At 48.7% G+C, this 20,187-nt stretch overlaps 2 protein-coding genes across 3 annotated transcripts in view; one reads left to right on the top strand and one right to left on the bottom strand.

Annotated features, from left to right (window-relative positions):
• RB1 (RB transcriptional corepressor 1) overlaps positions 1–20,187 on the bottom strand; it is a 179,503-nt gene that overhangs the window by 150,718 nt on the left and 8,598 nt on the right. The window lies entirely within an intron of this gene.
• On the top strand, positions 1,029–18,214 carry TNFSF13B (TNF superfamily member 13b). Of its 2 annotated transcripts, XM_082209522.1 has the most exons (6): positions 1,036–1,751; positions 1,876–1,972; positions 13,565–13,621; positions 14,563–14,675; positions 14,762–14,912; positions 16,033–18,214. In XM_082209522.1, the coding sequence occupies exons 1-6, from the start codon at positions 1,443–1,445 to the stop codon at positions 16,143–16,145; spliced, it is 840 nt and encodes a 279-aa protein (XP_082065648.1). In that variant the 5' UTR covers positions 1,036–1,442; the 3' UTR covers positions 16,146–18,214. The 2 variants fall into 2 exon arrangements, with proteins under 2 accessions (XP_082065647.1, XP_082065648.1); XM_082209521.1 differs by lacking the exon at positions 16,033–18,214 and having other exon boundaries at positions 1,029–1,751; positions 14,762–15,526.

Below are 20,187 nucleotides of genomic sequence, written 5' to 3' on the forward strand. Positions count from 1 at the left end.
AAGACAGAGGAGATATAATAGTCATCTTGAAATATCTAAAAGGCTGTCACATGGACAATGGAGCAAGCTTGTTTTCTCCTGCACTGCAGGACAGTACACAAACCAATGGATTCAAATTACAAGAAAGGAGATTCCAACTAAAACAATGGGAAGAACTTTTTGACAGAAAAAACTGTTCTGCAGTGGACAGTGGTGGACCATCATTCACTGGATATGTTTAAACAGAGGTTGGGTGACCATCTATCAGAGATTCTTAACTGTGTTTCTTGCATAGCACAGGATTGGACTAGATGACTCTTGGGTCCCTTTCAACTCTAAGATTCTATGATTCTAAACCCCACTGTGATCAATGAGGCATTTCCATAAATTGGTATAGGGCTGCAGCCTTAGTGTATCAATAAGACATACATGGTCTAGGAGCTTTAACATAATTATTTCTTAGTGACTTTTGAAAAACAAGAGTAGCATTGTTAATTCCTGTAGTTTGATAGGATTTCTTTGATGATGTCAGAGTTTTAATCTTTCTGTTACTGGATTGTACAGTGGTACCTCGGGATGCGAATGGGATCCGTTCCAGAGCCCCGTTCGCATCCCGAATGGAATGCAAGACACGACAGCGCGTCTGCGCATGCCCGGGTCGTGTTTCACCGCTTCCATGCATGCACGTGACGTCATTTTGAGCATCTGTGCATGCACGAGCGGCGAAACCCAGAAGTAACGCGCTCCGTTACTTCCAGGTTGCCGTGGAGCGCAACTCCAACGCACTCAACCTGAAGCACATTCAACTTGAAGTATGACTGTATAAGAGGAAAATGAAAATACAGTGGTACCTCAGGTTACATATGTTTCAGGTTACAGACTCCGCTAACCCAGAAATAGTGCTTCAGGTTAAGAACTTTGCTTCAGGATGAGAACAGAAATTGTGCTCCGGCGGCACGGCGGCAGCAGGAGGCCCCATTAGCTAAAGTGGTGCTTCAGGTTAAGAACAGTTTAAGGTTAAGTACGAACCTCCGGAACGAATTAAGTACTTAACCCAAGGTACCACTGTACCTAATTATGTCATGTTTAGTACTCGGAGCCAATACATTGTATTCTCTACACCTTGCCAAGAGTTTCCCACACAGCTTGCTATCTAAGAGTGCAATGGAATTCAAAATGACCAGACATTTGGATGTGGTGAAGATCATACAAAACTGTGTAGCTGAACTGCTATACGTGAAGCTGAAACTGAAATGAGGAAGGTAAGTTGGGGAACTACAGAAACAGAGCCATAAAGCAGAAGCAAACATTAAATGTCATGCATATAGCATCAACCGACCCACATGACAGGAAGTAAGTGCTGTCTGCATTTTGGCCACACATCTTGGATGCAACTGGCAAGATGTGGTTATTCACCAGAAAGAATCGGCTGAAGTTTTCATCTGGTGTTTAAGGAAGGAGGCATGGCATTTATGACCTACACACGAGGAAAGAGCCATATCGCCACCTCCCATCCTTTTAATGGCTTGGATCCTAAAGGGTTCTTACTAATAATTCTGGGGCTTGCAGTGTTCATGTCATCTTGCCTTGCAGCAGTCTCTTTCTACTATGTTACAGCATTAAAATCAGAACTAGCATTGCTGAGCAGCAAGCTGAACTGCCGGGTCCAGACAAGGACATCATTTCCACAGCTCTTGAGGTCTTGGGAAAAGAGCAAAGAGCCCAATTCCTTCATTCCCTACTTGAATGTATTAGAAGGTGCTTCTAGTCAGGTGAGGTGCAGAACCACTTGGAAGGAGATGTATACTTCTTTGGGTCTTCTGCAATTTCCATTCACTTTGGGGAAGGACAGAAGTCACAGCCCTAATATTGACTTTCTGCGTATGTTGTTGGCAGCAAATTTCTTCTGGACCACATCAAAGTAGTGAAGAGATAATGTGGAGTGGAGAAAAACACAGGGGGAAAAGGTCTCCTCTGCACGCAGGAGAAGCAGGTAAGTGAAAAGAGCTTAGTAAAGAAGACAGGTCCCCAAGGAGTAAATGGGCTAACAAATATGAAAGCCAGAGAGAGCAGGTAAGCCTTTTTGCTGGGATTGTCGCATGCAGCCAAAATTATGGTAATTAGGCATTTCTTTTGAAAATAGTACAGATGGAAGTACCTAGGTCTCAGAAAAAAACTACTTATGTCTGCTACTACAGCAGCTAGGATTTTGTTAGCCCAGAAATGGCGGGTGAGTGATGTCCTAAATAAGGAGGATTGGTAATTAAAAATATGCAGTTAGACAGAATATGCAGTTAGCAGGTCTAACAAATAAAGTAAGAGAACAAGAAGATCAAGTATATAAAGAAGAATGGAATTTTTTTGTGGAGTATCTGGAAAACAACTATAACCATGTGAAAACATTAATAGGAGTAAGATAAATTTAACAGTATAACGCATAACAAAGGAATAATAAAGGATTAAGGGAATTAAATGAAAATACAAGAATAGGTGGGAAAATTAAAGGAACCAGGGAGGGGGAAGAAGGGAGGTCGTAAATGATTGGTTTATTTTAAAGAAAGATATGAATGGGGAAATGTTTATTTTAATGTGAATGTGGTTTTGGAAAATGTAACATTGATACACACACACACACACACACACACTGCTTTTTTCTGGGGGAATGCAGTGGTATGCAGACCCCTAAACATTTTGTGAATCTTAAATTTGGCCTCACTGTGGGGCAGTATTTCAATATGAGCAGGAAAATGAGAGTACTCCTAAATATTTTTTTTAGAAAAAAAGCAGTGTGTGTGTGTGTGTGCGCGCGCACACACACACACACACACACTAGGGGTGAGAAATCTCAGACCCAGGGACCGAGCGGCTCGATCCATTCCTTAGGACTCTCTCCAGGTCATGATTTTCACCAGTCCTGCTCTCCCAGCTCCCTGAGAGCTTTTGCCTAGCTGCAATGTGTCCTAGAATTGTGCTTGCTTGCTCCACACCCTTCTACCTCTGGCCCTGCCCACTGCTAGCATGTGGCCTCCAGTGCCGGAGGAAGGGGGGCGGGGGAAGGTTACCCCGGGTGTCACCACTGAGGGGGGTGACAAAATGCCGGGTGGCACTCACCGCGGGGCCAGCAGCACACCTGATCCACGCGTCTCCCCAACGGTCCACCCGCCCCCTCTCCCTCAGTTGTGGGGCGACTGAGGGGGACGAGGCAGGCAGACTCCTTGGAGGCCCCCGCGGAGCGTCCTGCCCCGGCTAGCCCCGCCCCCACGGGCAGCTGGCCCCGCCCCCACAGGTGCAGGACATGCGCGCCACCCCAGGCGCCCAATCAGCTTGCTCCGCTGGTGGTCTCCATAAAGTTTCCCAAAGTTTGAAAAATGTTCCTCACATCTGGTCTACTCTATTTTTTCCACACATGGGGAACACTTCAACTCTGGTAGGTTCACTGGTGTTCTTTTATCTGTGGAAGGTGAACAAACTACGCAGATTCATTGAAGCAACATTGCTAAAATTTGTAAACAATACAAATACAAACAATACAAAATATCTGTATTCTTTTACTATTAGCCTTCAACACGATTTGGAGAAAAGACACAATACAAAATTAGCAGATAAATAAGTAATGGTTAATCTGTTCAAAAAAACAGAATACTGAATCTGTATAGATCAATACATTCAGAAGCTGATGGTATGTCACCATAAAAATCTGTACAGTGGTGCCTCGCAAGACGAAATTACCGTATTTTTCGCACCATAGGACACACTTTTTCCCTCCTAAAAAGCAAGGGGAAATGTGTGCGCGTCCTATGGAGCGAATGCAGGGGGGAGGCAGGCGGGAAAAGCCCTCAAGAGCCGCACACAAGCTTCGTGCACTCTTGCGGGCTTTTCTCCAGGAGGGAGAAGGGACTGACTGGCCGCATCAGTCCCTTCTCCCTCCTGGGGGAAAAGCCCCCAAGAGCGGCACCCTCTTTAAAGGCTGCGCGGCTCCTGCGGGCTTTTCTACGAGGTGGGGGAATCCCCCCACCTCCCAGAAAAGCCAGGAGAAGCCGCACAGCCCCTTTAAAGAGCGCGCGGCTTCTGTGAGAGGTGGGGGAAGGTGCAGCAGATTCCCTCCTCCCGGGCTACCTTTGAAGCGGCAATGTGGGAGGGGAGCAGCTTACACTCGTGTAAGCAGCTCCTCTCCCACTTTCCTCCTTCAAAGCAACTACGGAGGAGGGAAGGAAGGGGACCATGGATCCTCCGCTGCTCGAGGCTGCAGCGGATTCCTCCTCCGTGATTGCTTTGAAGCAGCAGCTCCTCTCCTACTTTCCTGCTTCAAAGCAATCATGGAGGAGGGAAGGAAGGGGACCATGGATCCTCCACTGCTTGCAGCTGCAGAGGATTCCCTCCTGGGCCTCCTTTGAAGCAGCAATGTGGGAGGGGAGCAGCTTACACTCATGTAAGCAGCTCCTCTCCCACTTTCCTGCTTCAAAGTGGAGGGAATCCACTGCAGTTGCGAACAGAGGATCCATGGCTCCGCTTTCTTCCCTCGAAGCAGGGTGCAGGGGGGAAAGAGGGCAGGAAATAGATGCTGGGCAGGAAGACACAACCACACTTTGACCACTGGAAAGTCCACCTCAGCCCCCCAGATTTCCACTGAGACGGCCAGGCTAATCTCGATGGCCATAAGTCAGGCTCAGCATTATTAACTGGACTTAGATAAGCCATGGTTCCCCTTCCTACCCTCTGAGGCTCAGTTTAAAGCAGCAAAGCGGACAGGAGCCGCCCGCTTTGCTGCTTTAAATAGTTTAGTGCAACATTTGATTCAGAATATTTTTTTCCGTATTTTCCTCCTCTAAAAACTAGGTGCGCCCTATGGTCAGGTGCGCCCTATGGAGCGAAAAATACGGTAATCCGTTCCGCGAGTCTCTTCGTCTAGCAGTTTTTTTGTCTTGCGAAGCAACCCTATTAGCGGCTTAGCGGATTAGCGCTATTAAAGGCTTAGCGGCTATTAAAGGCTTATCGGCTTAACTGCTAAAAGGCTATTAGCGGCTTAGCGGCTTAGAAAAAGGGGGGGAATCGAAAAAAAATCTCAAGACTCGCAAGACATTTTCGTCTTGCGAAGCAAGCCCATAGGGAAATTCGTCCTGCGAAGCAGCTCAAAAACGGAAAACCCTTTCGTCTAGCAGGTTTTCCGTCTTGCGAGGCATTCGTCTTGTGGGGCACCACTGTACTATTTTGGAAAAATAGATTCATTGTGTTTTGTGTTGGTTAAATCCCATTTTTGCTCAACTTAACACCTCTACCATAGCTGCCTTTCACTTTCTATATCTGTTGTATTTAAAGGGGCAAATTTTGAAGCTCAGAGCTTTTGGTTTGGTATGGTCTTACTCAAACATTAATTCCTCAAAAGCTAGTCAATAAAGTACTCATTTCAATGTTTGCTTTGCTTCATTCTGCTAACTGAATTATTTTTTGTTCAGAATTGCAAATACCTGAACTTAATGCCATGAAAATAAATCTGATGACGGAAAACCATTCTCCATTAACCTTTAATTTTTACAGTGGTACCTCGGGTTAAGAACGTAATTCATTCCAGAGGTCCGTTCTTAACCTGAAACTGTTCTTAACCTGAGGTGCACTTTTGCTAATGGGGACTCTGCTACCGCCGCACCACCGGCATGCAATTTCTGTTCTCATCCTCAGGTAAAGTTCTTAACCCGAGGTACTTCTTCTGGGTTAGCGGAGTTTGTAACCTGAAGTGTTTGTAACCCAAGGTGTTTGTAACCCGAGGTACCACTGTAATTTGTTTGAGCTCTGTACTGCACTCAGCTGCATGAGGGTAATCTTCCATTTTAGACTATTCATACAAACTATAGGCAGTTCTGCAGGCCTACAAAGGCATCCCAGAACAATTACAATATAATATTGTCAGGGGTTCAGAAGCAGAGACGCAGAGAAGGGTGGAAACAGAGAGCGAGGGGGAGGAAGCCGAAGGGAGAATGAGTGATGATGACGACCCGAGATCTCCAAGCCTAAGCAGTGAGTCAGAGGACTCCCAAAAGGGAGCCCCAGTGAGCAGAGCAAGGGGGGGATCCGGGGGGACACCCCAGGAGGAAGGGAACAGAGGAGATTCAGAGAGCAGCAGCTGGAAGTCGGGACCCACGCTCATAACTGAGGGCGGCAGCAGCTGGAAGTCGGGACCCACGCTCAAGACTGAGAGCAGCAGGGAGGAAGGTAGCCAGGCATCGGGTTCCGGAGGCTGTCAGCAGGAGGGAGGGCACGAGTCAGGGGTGGTCACGCCCTCCTCAGAGAGCGAGGCAACGGTTAAGAGGAAAGTAGAGAGTTGGGCGCGCGCGCCAAGTTCAAATGCAGCGGAAGCTGGAGCAGTAAGCAGCCCGGAGAGTGAGCCAGGTCCTAAAGCCCGCCGCAAGGAGGCAGAAGGATCAGGGGGGTCAGCGTCAGAGGAGAGTAGAAGGGAGGAGGCCCAGGGGGGCAGAAGGACCCAGAGACGTAGGGAGAGGCGAAGGAGGTGGAGCAAGGCTAGGGTATTAAGCTGGTGTGCAAGAGGCGGGGACTCAGACGGGTCTTCGCCGACCTAGAGCAGAAGGTGTAGAGCTGCACGCTGCAGTTCGGAAATGAAACCTGTAACTCAATAAAGACTCTTTTAAAGTGGACGCTGTGTGGCGTGGTCCTATGTGAGCTGGGACCTGGTAGCAGCTCTGACAGTAAGACCCGTCTGCTCAAAGCTTCAGAAACCTGAAACCTCGCAGCGGGAGCAGAAGCCGCTAGGGGAGGAAGAGGGGTGTCTGTAAGCGAGCTCACAAAGGTTAGCAAGATGACGGAAGAACAGAGGATCTCCGCGCTGCAAGAGGCAGTGACCCAGTTGTCCTCAGAGGTATTGGCTTCCAAGAAACGGGAGGAGGAGACTACAGCCGCCTACAGAGACCTACACGCCAGGTTTGAAATGCTTGTTAAGCAAGGGCAACCGGGACCCAGACCGGAGGGCGTGGGATTGGCACGGAGAGCAGGAGGGCTTGTGGCTCACTTCGATGGGACTTTGCAACAGTACCCTAATTTTAGAGCAGACGTAATGTGCGCACTGCAACTGCTGGCAAAAGACTTTAGAGATGAGGAAGAGAAGGTGGGGTTCATATTGTCCCATTTGCATGGGGATGCCAAAGCCTGGCTGCGCAATTTGTGGAGGGATAAAGATCCGGCGCTTCAGAATGCAGATGCCTTTATCAAAGCGATGGATGCGTGTTTTTTGTCTACTATTGATGTGGATCTTGCCAGACGGGAGATTCATGGACTAAAACAAGGGAGGGCGAGCGTCCGGCAGTATCACGCCCGATTTTTTGCGCTGGTCAGTGCTTTAGAATGGGATCGGGATTCGCCCCCTGTCAGAGACCTCTTCTGGGAGGGTCTAAGTTCTGCGGTTAAGGATGAAATTGCAAGGGGGGAGAGGCCCCGAAGCACGCAGGAGGTGGTCCAAAGGGCGCTGACTGTGGGGGTGAGGCTGGAAGAACGTCCATGGTGCAGAGATGAAGGACGTGGAGGGCGCGAAGCAGCGAGAAGTTTCTCTTTCGTTCCGAGGGAAGCAGCGCGTGCGCAATCCACACCTCCGCCAGGAGGGGGAGGGGAACCGATGGAGGTTGGAGGTGCAAGGGCTCAGTCAGCAGCCAGAGCCCTAGCACCGGCAGCAGTGAAAGCGAAGCCTCCTAGAGGGAACAGGAAGTGTTACATCTGCGAGGATCCAGGCCATTTGGCGAAGGAGTGTCCCCGGAGGCTCCACAAGCACACTGCAGCCTCAGCAATGGTGACTGCAGCAACGCAGCAAGGAGAACCACAGCAGGGAAACGACGATGTCTGGCTGGAGACGGAGGCACTGGGGCCCAGCCAGACGCATCTGTGAAGCAGTCCCCAGCAATCTTGCAACCCACGGATCCCCTCCCACCCAAACCAGTAGTGCAGCTCACAGCATCTCTCCAGCTACCCGACGGCGTCACTATCGAAGTGCCGCTTTCTGTGGATTCTGGAAGCAACGCAGACTTTATAGCGCAGAGCTTTGTGGAGCAGCACGCTATACAGCTATTGCCTGCCACTCTGCCCCTGCAAGTCGTCACAGTGGATGGCAGAGAGTTGCTAGGGGGGCAGGTGGTGAAGCAGACGCCACCGATGGTGATGCGCCTTGGCAACCACAGGGAAGTCATCAGTTTTAATGTCACCCAACTGTCGGACACGCCCATTGTGTTGGGCATGAGTTGGCTGGACAGGCACAGTCCGACACTGGCTTGGTACCAGAGACAACTGATCTTCGGCTCCTCTTATTGCGCAGAACACTGCATCCTGCCCCGACGGGAGGGAGAGGAGGAGGAATCACAACTGCAGTTGGGAACGTTGCAAGCGGTCCCCCACAAATACGCGAGCTTTTTGGAGGTCTTCTGCGAGAAGGAGGCGGACAAGCTACCCCCTCACCGGCCATATGACTGCAGGATTGACCTCCTACCGGGGGCGACGCTGCCGAAGGGGCGGCTATACTCCATGTCTGAAGATGAAATGCAGGAACTCAAACAGTTCATCGAGCATAATCTGGAGCGTGGCTTCATCAGAGAGTCCAAGGCAGTGGGGGGCAGTCCCGTTTTCTTCGTGAAAAAGAAAGACACGCCCCAAAAAAGACTAGTTGTGGACTACCGCCTTTTGAACCAGATGACCAAACCGTCTGATTACCCCATGCCCAGGATTGACGACCTCCTCGCGACGGTGCGCAAGGGACGCGTGTTCACCAAGTTGGACCTGCGAGGGGCGTACAATCTCATCCGCATGCGGGAGGGCGATGAGTGGAAGACGGCCATGTTCACACCGCTGGGCACCTACGAATACAGAGTTATGCCCTTTGGATTACAAAATGGCTCTCACTGTTTTCAAGCTTTTATGCATCACGTGTTGGAGGGACTCCTCTACAAGACATGCGTCTGCTTCCTGGATGACATCCTGATTTTCTCTGACTCGCAGCAAGCTCACGACCGAGACGTGAGGGAGGTGCTCAGCAGGTTGCAACAACATAGACTGTACGCCAAGCTGGAGAAGTGCCAGTTCGACACGACGGAGGTGGATTTCCTGGGATACAAGTTGTCGGACAAGGGGATAGCCATGGACAGCACCAAGGTTCGTGCGGTATTGGATTGGAAAAGCCCGCGCAACCGGAAGGAGGTCCAGCGGTTTGTCGGCTTCGCCAACTTCTATCGCAAGTTTATCAAGGGGTTCGCGATGCAGACGGCAGCAATTACGGACACGCTCAGCTCCAAAAAAAAGAAATTCATCTGGACGGAGCAGGCGGAACAGTCCTTTCAAGCGCTCAAGCATCTCTTCGCATCGGAGAAGCAACTGCTGCATATCGACCCCAGTAAGCCGTTGAGGGTAGAGACAGACGCGTCAGACAGAGCCGTGGGAGCTGTCCTGCTGCAGCGAGACCCGCAGGGGGTGTGGCGGCCGGGAGCGTTCTACTCCAGAAAGCTCAGCAAGTCGGAGCAGAACTACACCATCTGGGACAGGGAGTTGCTGGCCATTCATGCAGCTTTCAAGGCGTGGAGGCACTTCCTAATCGGCGCCAAGCACACGGTGCAGGTCTGCACGGACCACAAGAATCTGGAGCACTGGCGCACGGCTCAGTTCCTGAACCAGAGGCAGATACGTTGGGCGGAGTTCTTTGCTGACTTCAATTTCCGAATAGAGTACGTCCCAGGCGACACCAACATCATGGCGGATGCACTGTCCCGAAAACCGCAATACCTAGAAGAGGTGACGCCAGCGGCGGCCATGCACATCTTCGCACCGACGGCGTGGGCGTGTGCCTCAGCTACAGTAGACCTGGATGCGGTGCGACGTGCATTGCGGGACGACTCATTCGCGCAAGACAAGATGGCGGAACTGCTCAGAGGCACGGCTACCACGGACGAGTTCCAGGTGCGGGACGGCTTGCTCCTACGCAAAGGGGCTGTCTATGTACCAGGAGACGACCTTCGCGCCAAGGTACTGCAACAGTTGCACGACGCACCCACGGCCGGTCACTTTGGCACAGAGAAAACGATGGAATTAGTCGCGAGAGACTTCTGGTGGCCCAGGCTGAGAGGAGAGGTCGCGGACTACGTCGCGAGGTGCGACACCTGCCAGAGGGCCAAGCCGGTACACAGACCACCGGCGGGACTGTTAGAACCGCTGCAAACACCGTTTGAACCGTGGGAGAGGGTGGCCCTGGACTTTGTGACGGATTTACCCAGCTCGAGAGGCAAGACAGCTGTGCTAGTGGTGGTGGACTTGTTCACCAAGATGGCACATTTCATTCCGTGTGCGAAGGTGGCCACGGCGGAACAAACCGCCAAACTGTTCATAGACCACGTGTTCAAAGTGCATGGCCTGCCACGGTCTATCCTGTCCGACCGCGGACGCCAGTTCATCTCGTCTTTCTGGCAGAAGCTGATGGGTTTTCTAAATGTCAAGGTCAATCTGGCATCAGCAAGACACCCGCAGACCAACGGGCAAGCAGAGAGGGTCAATGCCATCATGCAGCAGTACCTGAGATGCTATGCCAATCAACAGCCTGCGACGTGGGTGGATTACCTGCCGCTAGCCGAGTTCGCTTACAACAACACGAAGCACGTGTCCACAGGAGTGACGCCGTTCTTTGCCAACAATGGGAGGAATCCCAGAACCTTCCCGGGACTGGAGAGAGTGGGGGAAGGAGAACCACAGACGGCGGACGCGTTCGCGTCAGAGCTGCAGGCGGTCCACGATCAACTCAGACGGCAGCTGGAGCTAGCTAAGCACGCCTACAAGGTGCAAGCTGACAAGCACAGGCGGGTTGGCGAAGTGATCCAAGTGGGAGACTGGGTCTGGTTGGCAGCCCACGCAGTGCCGACCAGGTCGCTTGCCAAGAAGAAGTTGGGGCACAAGCAGATCGGTCCGTACCAAGTCGAAGCGCAGATCAACCCGGTAGCCTTCCGACTGGCGCTGCCGGAGGGTTCCAGAATGCATCCGGTGTTCCACAGGTCGGTGCTCACTCCCTACAAAGCACCTCACAGGTTCCAGGAGCCAGGGACGGCGCCAAGTCCGCTCCGGGAACGGACGGAGACGCGGGAGGTGAAGCACCAGGACCACATCAACGAGGTCACGGAGATTTTGGACTCCAGATGGGGGGAAGAGGGAGTCGAATACCTCTTAGCCAGAGAGGGCACCCGGGCCAGCGCCAATAGCTGGGTACCAGACTACGCTTTGGAGGAACCCCTGCTCAAGGACGAGTTTCATGCCCTCTTCCCACACAAACCCATGCCAGCGAGCTTCTTCGACGACTGGTTGTTCACACCCACACTTTCTTCCAGCACGTTCCATGGATTCGACTCAGAAGGGGAACCCGCACGGAGCACCCGTTCCCCAGAAGGTTCACCGGCAGGTTCGGCATCAGGCAACTCGTATTGGTGGGACGATCGACCAGAGGAGCGATGGCGCAGGAAGTGGCTGGAGATGCCAGGTCGAGCGACCGACGCAGAGACTGACATGGACGTGTTCGGGGAGGACCTCGGGTTCGAGCACGGCGGTACAGAGATGGAAGAGCAACAAGTCAACGTCGACGACCGCGAGGGGGAAGACTCGGAGGTCTTCAGTTGGCGGCCACCCACGGGGAGCGACCTGTATCCAGCATTCCCTCCCATGATGATGGAGCGCCCAGCACCCACACCTGACAGCGGGGAGGGGGGAAGGGGGGGCTTCGAGGGGGGGATGGATGTCAGGGGTTCAGAAGCAGAGACGCAGAGAAGGGTGGAAACAGAGAGCGAGGGGGAGGAAGCCGAAGGGAGAATGAGTGATGATGACGACCCGAGATCTCCAAGCCTAAGCAGTGAGTCAGAGGACTCCCAAAAGGGAGCCCCAGTGAGCAGAGCAAGGGGGGGATCCGGGGGGACACCCCAGGAGGAAGGGAACAGAGGAGATTCAGAGAGCAGCAGCTGGAAGTCGGGACCCACGCTCATAACTGAGGGCGGCAGCAGCTGGAAGTCGGGACCCACGCTCAAGACTGAGAGCAGCAGGGAGGAAGGTAGCCAGGCATCGGGTTCCGGAGGCTGTCAGCAGGAGGGAGGGCACGAGTCAGGGGTGGTCACGCCCTCCTCAGAGAGCGAGGCAACGGTTAAGAGGAAAGTAGAGAGTTGGGCGCGCGCGCCAAGTTCAAATGCAGCGGAAGCTGGAGCAGTAAGCAGCCCGGAGAGTGAGCCAGGTCCTAAAGCCCGCCGCAAGGAGGCAGAAGGATCAGGGGGGTCAGCGTCAGAGGAGAGTAGAAGGGAGGAGGCCCAGGGGGGCAGAAGGACCCAGAGACGTAGGGAGAGGCGAAGGAGGTGGAGCAAGGCTAGGGTATTAAGCTGGTGTGCAAGAGGCGGGGACTCAGACGGGTCTTCGCCGACCTAGAGCAGAAGGTGTAGAGCTGCACGCTGCAGTTCGGAAATGAAACCTGTAACTCAATAAAGACTCTTTTAAAGTGGACGCTGTGTGGCGTGGTCCTATGTGAGCTGGGACCTGGTAGCAGCTCTGACAAATATCTAAAAACATACATAAAAAACAAAATAAATAAAATTTCATTTTTGTAATGAACAAGTTATCAGAGTAACTTGTTTTTTACCACACTGAATAATTTGGTGTCATCTTGACCTCCTAAATTCACCCCTAAATTGAGTCCATTCATGAACAAGTTTCCTACTTCTTTGCCAGGCCCCTTTCCCTTGCATGACTTGTTCTGTTTTGATTGTTGGCCTGTGCGCATGGACTGCCTTGTTTTAATTGTGTGTATGTAGCCTGCTCTGGGATCCTTTGGGCCTGAAGAGTGGGGTACAAGTAGCAAAAATAAATATTAGAAAACACTACTTTACAAAATATAGCAATAACTTAAGTTGGGTATGGGAAACTGGATCTGGCAATTTGGTAGGATCCTTATCCTTCTCAGCCCTTTTGTGCCACGTTTTGGCAGGTGGGTGAGGCCACATGTCGGTCACCTGGCATCACAATGACATGAAGCCTTGACAATCCATGGGCTGCAGGTCCCCCAACACTAGTTAGGAGGAGTAATTTGAGTTTGCAGGGGGCAGGGGGAATGCCAGGCAGCGGTGGAGCAAGCCAATTGGGCGCCCGGGGTGGCGTGCGTGTCCTACGCCCAGGGGCGGGGCCAGCTGGGGGCAGGGTGCTCCACGGGGCCTCCGGAGTCTGCCTGCCTCTTCCCACTCAGCCACCCTACAGCTGAGGGGGAGGTGGCAGGTGGACCGTTTGACACAGTGCGGAGTCTGCGGGCGCCCAAGCCACCGCGTCACTCCCAGGAGAGATGCGTGGCTCAGACACGCTGCAGGCCCCGCGGTGAGTGCTGCCCGCCATTTTGCCACCCCCCCAGTGGTGACACCAGGGGTGGCCTGCCCCCACCGCACTCCTCTTCCTCTGCCCCCGACGACAGGAGAAACTCACACACAGAGAACCTACCACCAGTATTGTTCTGCTTCTGCGGCCAATGCAGGGGAATTGTACTTTTGTGTCTCGGCTGCTGGGATGTATATTTTAGTTCCTTCCTTCTGTTTCCCCCCTTCAGTTCTACAGTCATGTCTTCAGTTGATGGCTGACAGCAAGCGTGACATTCAGCAACATGGTAAAGCGGCGTTTTTTAAATCTCATTTTACTCTTGCCACAAATAAATGGGCAGCACCACCTATGATTCCATTTCACTTGCTACAGGGCAAGAAACATCAAATTGTGCTTAGCTTTTCATTTCCATTAGTAACATCCCTTCACATTTCCAATGGGAATTTGTCAGCACAGCCTTATGCAGAAATGGTGACCCTGTCTGCAAATCCTGTGAGCTGCTGCTTCATTGGAGCACATGCTCAGGTGAGCACTGTACCTGAGTTCTGTCCCGTTGCTGCACTTGTGTTAGTGCGGGGGTTGCTCCCCTGTGGGCTGCAGACAGCATCCCAAGAGGCCTGGCTTGCTTCCTTCTGTTTCCCACTGTGATTTCAAAAGATTTGTGCCCTCCCAAATTTGTCAATTTCTTTTTCTAAAGATGTTAAATGCATGCCCTCTGTTGTGTTTCTGCGATGCCAAGAGGTGACCCCCCTCAAGACCCCTCAAATGTTTCTTTTTTTTCTTTTTGAAAAAGTGGTCATGCCTACTTTGATATGCAGTACCCAGAGAGCTGACCCTTGGGTCAGTCTGGCTCTCAGCCGGGGAAAAAGTTAGCCATACCAGCTCGAATGGGTGCATATAGTGAAATTTTCTGTGCATCCTAGGGCAATCCACATTTTCTATTTTTGCTGCACTGCTGCAGTTGTGGGGGCCCCCAACTTTTCAGATTTTTTTAAAAACATGAATAATCTGTGATGGGGAGAGGGTGCCTTATTCCTGGTGACAAGCAGGTATAAAGAAGTTGTTACCACAGCTCTTTGAATCTCATCTTACAGGTAGAAACGACCGATTTCAAAAAATCCAACTGATTCTCTTCAAAAGTCAGCAACATGCCTTTGATACTAAAAGGAAACATAAACTGATTAGCTTATTCTTACATTATTATTTTTTTGTTGTTGTTTCTTTTAGATGGTTCAAGTATAGTTCCATGGCTTCTTAGCTTTAAAAGAGGAACTGCTCTTGAAGAGCAAGGAAATAAAATACTTGTCAGAGAAACTGGCTACTTTTTCATATATGGTCAGGTAAAGAATTCATTAAGCTCCTGGAGTTTGTTCTGTTTTCTTAAAGTTTCATAGTGTAATCAATTTTGTCTGTCTTTATTCTTCAGGTTTTGTATACAGATGAAATGTTTGCAATGGGACATTGGATCCAGAGGAAAAAAGCTCATGTAGTTGGTGATGATCTCAGTTTGGTTACATTATTTCGTTGCATCCAAAACATGCCTCTCACTAATCCTAACAACTCTTGTTATACTGCTGGTAAATACGTTACCTGTCCTAAATACATTTTGTCAAGTCCCCCCCCCCCCCAACGTGGAATGAGAAGGAGCTTAAAAAAATATCTGACACAGTGTTTCTTAGTGGTGTGGGTGTGTACCACATATTTCTGCAACCACTCACTGAACTCATTAAGTTTCATACATAAATTCCTAAATTCCTTCTCTTTACCTACTCTGTGGTGGTTGCCTGTGAACAATATTCAAAGACAATAATAGAGTCTCCTTAGTGGAGTTGTGGCTGTTACCGGTATTTCAAGCTACTTTCAGCAGAATGTGCTCAGTACATGTAATTTTGAAGCCTGAGTGCAAATGCTTACCTGGGTGACAAACAGTCTCTGTGTGCTGGAGGAACAATTCGCATGACTTCCTGCCCTTGAAAAGTGTGTGTTGGAGAACTTGCATGATTAACTGTCTATAAGCAATGCTCACATCATGCTTAAGATCTGTTGTGGGTAGTTTAGGGCTTCCGTTTCCTGTTCCATGACCTGAAAGCTGTGGCCACCAACTTGGGCCTCAGTTTTAGAAGTCAATCTTTATTTTTTAATATTTTATTACATTTATATATTGCACTTTCTCCAAGGATCTCAGGCAGTGTATATACCGTATTTTTTGCACCATAACACTCACTTTTTTCCTCCTAAAAAGTAAGGGGAAATGTTTGTGCGTGTTATGGAGGGAATGCCTACAGGTGGCATGCCTATGGATTTTCCTCCTCTAAAAACTATGTGCGTGTTATGGTCGGGTGCGTGTTATAGAGCGAAAAATACGGTAATTGCCCATCCCTTTATCCTCTCAAAAATCCTATGGAGTTAGGAAGAGAGTCACCCACCCAGACTGATACCATATGTGTCACACAGGTGTTGCTTCCCAACACTTGCTGGAGACCCACACAGTCTCTTTCCAGGTATTATTCTGTACTTGGGAAAATAAAATGTTTGATTTGTTGCATTATAAGTTTTATTTTACATCCTGGGACCTTATTATTAGCAACACAGCAATAACAACATTAAATCAAAGAGATGTCTCTGGACTGACTGATAACAATCTGTACATGTTTATATGTTTACATTTCTGTAAGGCTATTCAAACTCTCTTGGCAGGTATTGCAAAATTAGAAGAAGGGGATGAGCTTCAGCTCACCATTCCACGGATGGGAGCCAAGATAGTCTTGAATGGAGATGCCACTTTTTTTGGTGCAGTCAGACTTCTGTGAAGCTCTTCATTGTTCATTGTACAAAGGGTTGGATCTGTTGTTTGTTTCATTTTTAGTTAGTTGGTTTATGGAGTACTGTTTTCTGTTTTATTGAAAACAGGAAGCTGATTGGATGTGGTACACCCACCTCATGTGGATTACCAGAAATGAAACTTGTAAGAAGAATATAAATATAGCATTTGTTACATAAGAGCCTAAATAGAGCAGTCTTGAATCAGACCAACAACTGATCTGTGTTTGATTAGTTTAGTGTTCTACTCCCTACAGTGGCCACATGGAAATGCAACAGCCCTCTCTACTGTTTGTCTCCCCCACAGCTAGTATGGCAGGACTTACAATTTTCAACATAAATTTTCTTTTGAGGAAGGAGGGGAGATGCATTACTATTTCAGTAGAACGTGCCCTGTAGAATGGCCACCCATTAGATGCCAAGGAAATATTTGACTTTTAGAAAACATCTGAAGGTACAGTGGTACCTCGGGTTAAGAACTTAATTCGTTCTGGAGGTCCGTTCTTAACCTAAGGTACACTTTAGCTAATGGGGCCTCCCGCTGCTGCTGCACCGCCGCCGTGCAATTTCTGTTCTCAACCTGGGGCAAAGTTCTTAACCAAGGTACTATTTCTGGGTTAGCGGAGTCTGTAACCCGAGGTACCACTGTATAGGGAAGTTTTTTAATATTTGATGTTTTACTGTGTTTTTAATATTTTGTCTGGAGCTGCCCAGCGTGGCTGGGGCAACCCGGTCAGATGGGTGGAATATAAATAATAAAATTATTATTACTATTTTCTTTTTCTTTTTATTCACATAGAGTGCAATAAAACTATGAATTGTTGCACATGTCACAGAAGTACCCTTGATATTGAATTCCATGCATGTTCATAAATAAAAATAATTGCAGTGGGATTTACATTTCAGCAAGTGTAAAGGATTGTAGCTTTCCAGCTTTCAGTTCAAAAGTTTTAAGAGTCAAGCAAAAAATGTGTTCTTATTAATAAATAAAATACTAACACACACAAACAGATAAAGGAAGATCTCTGCAGCATCAAACTGTATTCCTCATTGGCCAACAAAGTAGTGCAAATATTGATGGCATTTTTCACTTAGATGACATTGAAGACTGTTAGGAATGTGGGGGAAGGAGGTGCACATCATGCGCAGGTTGTCATAAGACAGCTGAAGCCATTTTCTGTATCAGGCACTGGCGAACTGTCAAACTGAAAGACTTGTGGTATTTCAGTAATTGCAAATGCAACATTATATTAAAACATTGTGAATAAGTGTCAACATATGTGGTAAAAGAATAAGAATGAATCTGGCATTGCCGGGGGGCTCCTATCCAAATCTAAGGTTCTGTGATTCTATGATAAAGAACAGCCTTCTGCCAAATAATCTTCCTAAACACGGTCGTAATGCAGGGAGCCACAGTATGGGGAATAAATTGCTCAAAGGTAAGTGGAGGCAACTTCTTCCCAATGAGAAGGCCACATTCTGTCCCTGCACCAGCAGCCTTCTGTTTGTGTAGCTTTAGAACACATCAGGAAAGAAATGTGAAGCTACAAACAGAAAACAGCTTAGTAAAGATCAGTCCCAAAATAAGTATTTCATTCTCTCTAATGTTAGAACTCTTTGCCTTTTTATTACAGACCAGTCTACGGCTGCAAATGTTTACCAGCAAACACTTTAAGTCTAGATTGTTCTCGGCCTTAGGGTTAGGGGACTAAAGTTGGGTTAGGGATTATGGTTGGAGTTAGGGTTTTATGGTTAAGGTTGGGGTTAGGGCTTTAGGGAAGCCTTTCTTCCTCCAAATGGGACCGGGAAGCACGAGCCTTCCCAGGGAGTAGACCCTGGGGCACTGGACACAATGTCACACTCTGCATGAGGTAAACCTGTAGGTCTCAAGGAGCCCATGGGCTGCTAGACCTGGTAATGCTGTCAACCCCTCCGCCAGGTAGACCGGCATCTCCCTGCCCTCCGGTGGGTAGACCGGCAAACCTTCCGTCCTCTCAAAGGGACCAGGAAGCCCAAGCCTCACCAGTGAGTTCACCGGGGTTGATGGCAACAGGTTTGATTTTTTGTGTTTTTTTTTTAAAATGATATTTATTAAGGTTTCAAAGAAAAGAATTACAGTACATGAATTAAAAAAAATAAAGACAAAAATAAAAATAAAATACAAAATACAAAAAAGATAAAAAAACCTTAAAAAATACATCAGTCTTTCCATACCTTACATTCATTTCCTTGTTTCCCTGACCTCCTCACGCCTCCCTTTTTTGTATTCCAATTCAGTTAGTTAATTCAGCAATTTCTTAGAATCATAGAATCATAGAGTTGGAAGAGACCACAAGGGCCATCGAGTCCAACCCCCTGCCAAGCAGGAAACACCATCAGAGCACTCCTGACATATGGTTGTCAAGCCTCTGCTTAAAGGTAAAGGTAAAGGTACCCCTGCCCGTACGGGCCAGTCTTGCCAGACTCTAGGGTTGTGCGCCCATCTCACTCAAGAGGCCGGGGGCCAGCGCTGTCCGAAGACACTTCCGGGTCACGTGGCCAGCGTGACAACGCTGCTCTGGCGAACCAGAGCCGCACACGGAAACGCCGTTTACCTTCCCGCTTCTAAGCGGTCCCTATTTATCTACTTGCACCCGGGGGTGCTTTCGAACTGCTAGGTTGGCAGGCGCTGGGACCGAACGACGGGAGCGCACCCCACCGCAGGGATTCGAACCGCCGACCTTTCGATCGGCAAGCCCTAGGTGCTGAGGCTTTTACCCACAGCGCCACCTGTCAAGTCTCTGCTTAAAGACCTCCAAAGTAGGAGACTCCACCACACTCCTTGGCAGCAAATTCCACTGTCAAACAGCTCTTACTGTCAGGAAGTTCTTCCTAATGTTTAGGTGGAATCTTCTTTCTTGTAGTTTGGATCCATTGCTCCGTGTCCGCTTCTCTGGAGCAGCAGAAAACAACCTTTCTCCCTCCTCTATGTGACATCCTTTTATATATTTGAACATGGCTATCATATCACCCCTTAACCTCCTCTTCTCCAGGCTAAACATGTTTTATCTTAGTCCTTTAACATAATATAACTTTGGATTCTCACCTGTTAACAATCCATTTTTACATACACCTTTATAACATTGCTGCTTAAACCACTTAACTTCATTCTGACATCATTCTAACATTCATTAATTTTGCAATATTGTAAATAGTCTTTAAATTTCTTCCAGTCTTCTTCCACCGACTCTTCTCCCTGCTCTCGGATTCTGCCAGTCATTTCCGCCAATTCCATGTAGTCCATCACCTTCATCTGCCATTCTTCCAGAGTGGGTAGATCTTGTGTCTTCCAATACTTTGCAATAAGTATTCTTGCTGCTGTTGTGGTGTACATAAAAAAGTTCTGTCCTTCTTTGGCACCATTTGGCCAACCATGCCCAGGAGAAAGGCCTCTGGTTTCTTCAGAAAGGTATATTTAAACACCCTTTTCATTTCATTATAAATCATCTCCCAGAAGGCCTTAATCCTTGGGCACGTCCACCAAAGGTGAAAGAATATACCTTCAGTTTCTTTACATTTCCAACATTTATTATCGGGCAAATGATAGATTTTTGCAAGCTTGACTGGTGTCATGTACCACCTGTATATCATTTTCATAATATTCTCTCTTAAGGCATTACATGCCGTGAATTTCATACCTGTGGTAAATAACTGTTCCCAGTCAGCCATCATTATGTTATGTCCAACATCTTGTGCCCATTTAATCATAGCAGATTTCACCGTTTCATCCTGTGTATTCCATTTCAACAGCAAGTTATACATCTTTGACAAAATCTTAGTTTTGGGTTCTAGCAGTTCTGTTTCTAATTTTGATTTTTCCACCTGGAAGCCAATTTTCTTGTCCACAGGTTCGATTTTTTTTGTACTAGATGCAATTCATAAAAATTGTTCAGTAGAGTTGGTCATGTCACACAAATGAATTAGATTAAAATTGCATCGGGTTGTATTCAGCACAGCAACTCCTAAACCTGTTCTAGTGGTTCCCTCAACCAC

The sequence above is a fragment of the Podarcis vaucheri genome (assembly GCF_965113315.1).
Source record: "Podarcis vaucheri genome assembly, chromosome: 1".
NCBI classification, from domain to species: domain Eukaryota; kingdom Metazoa; phylum Chordata; class Lepidosauria; order Squamata; family Lacertidae; genus Podarcis; species Podarcis vaucheri.

Excerpts from the sequence above, each read along its gene's own strand:
- TNFSF13B (XM_082209521.1), top strand. The coding sequence starts at position 1,443 with ATGGCATTTATGACCTACACACGAGGAAAGAGCCATATCGCCACCTCC. Across the intron at positions 1,752-1,875 it reads TAGAAGGTGCTTCTAGTCAG|CAAATTTCTTCTGGACCACA; the intron begins GTGAGGTGCAGA and ends TGTTGTTGGCAG. Across the intron at positions 14,676-14,761 it reads ACTTTTTCATATATGGTCAG|GTTTTGTATACAGATGAAAT; the intron begins GTAAAGAATTCA and ends TTTATTCTTCAG.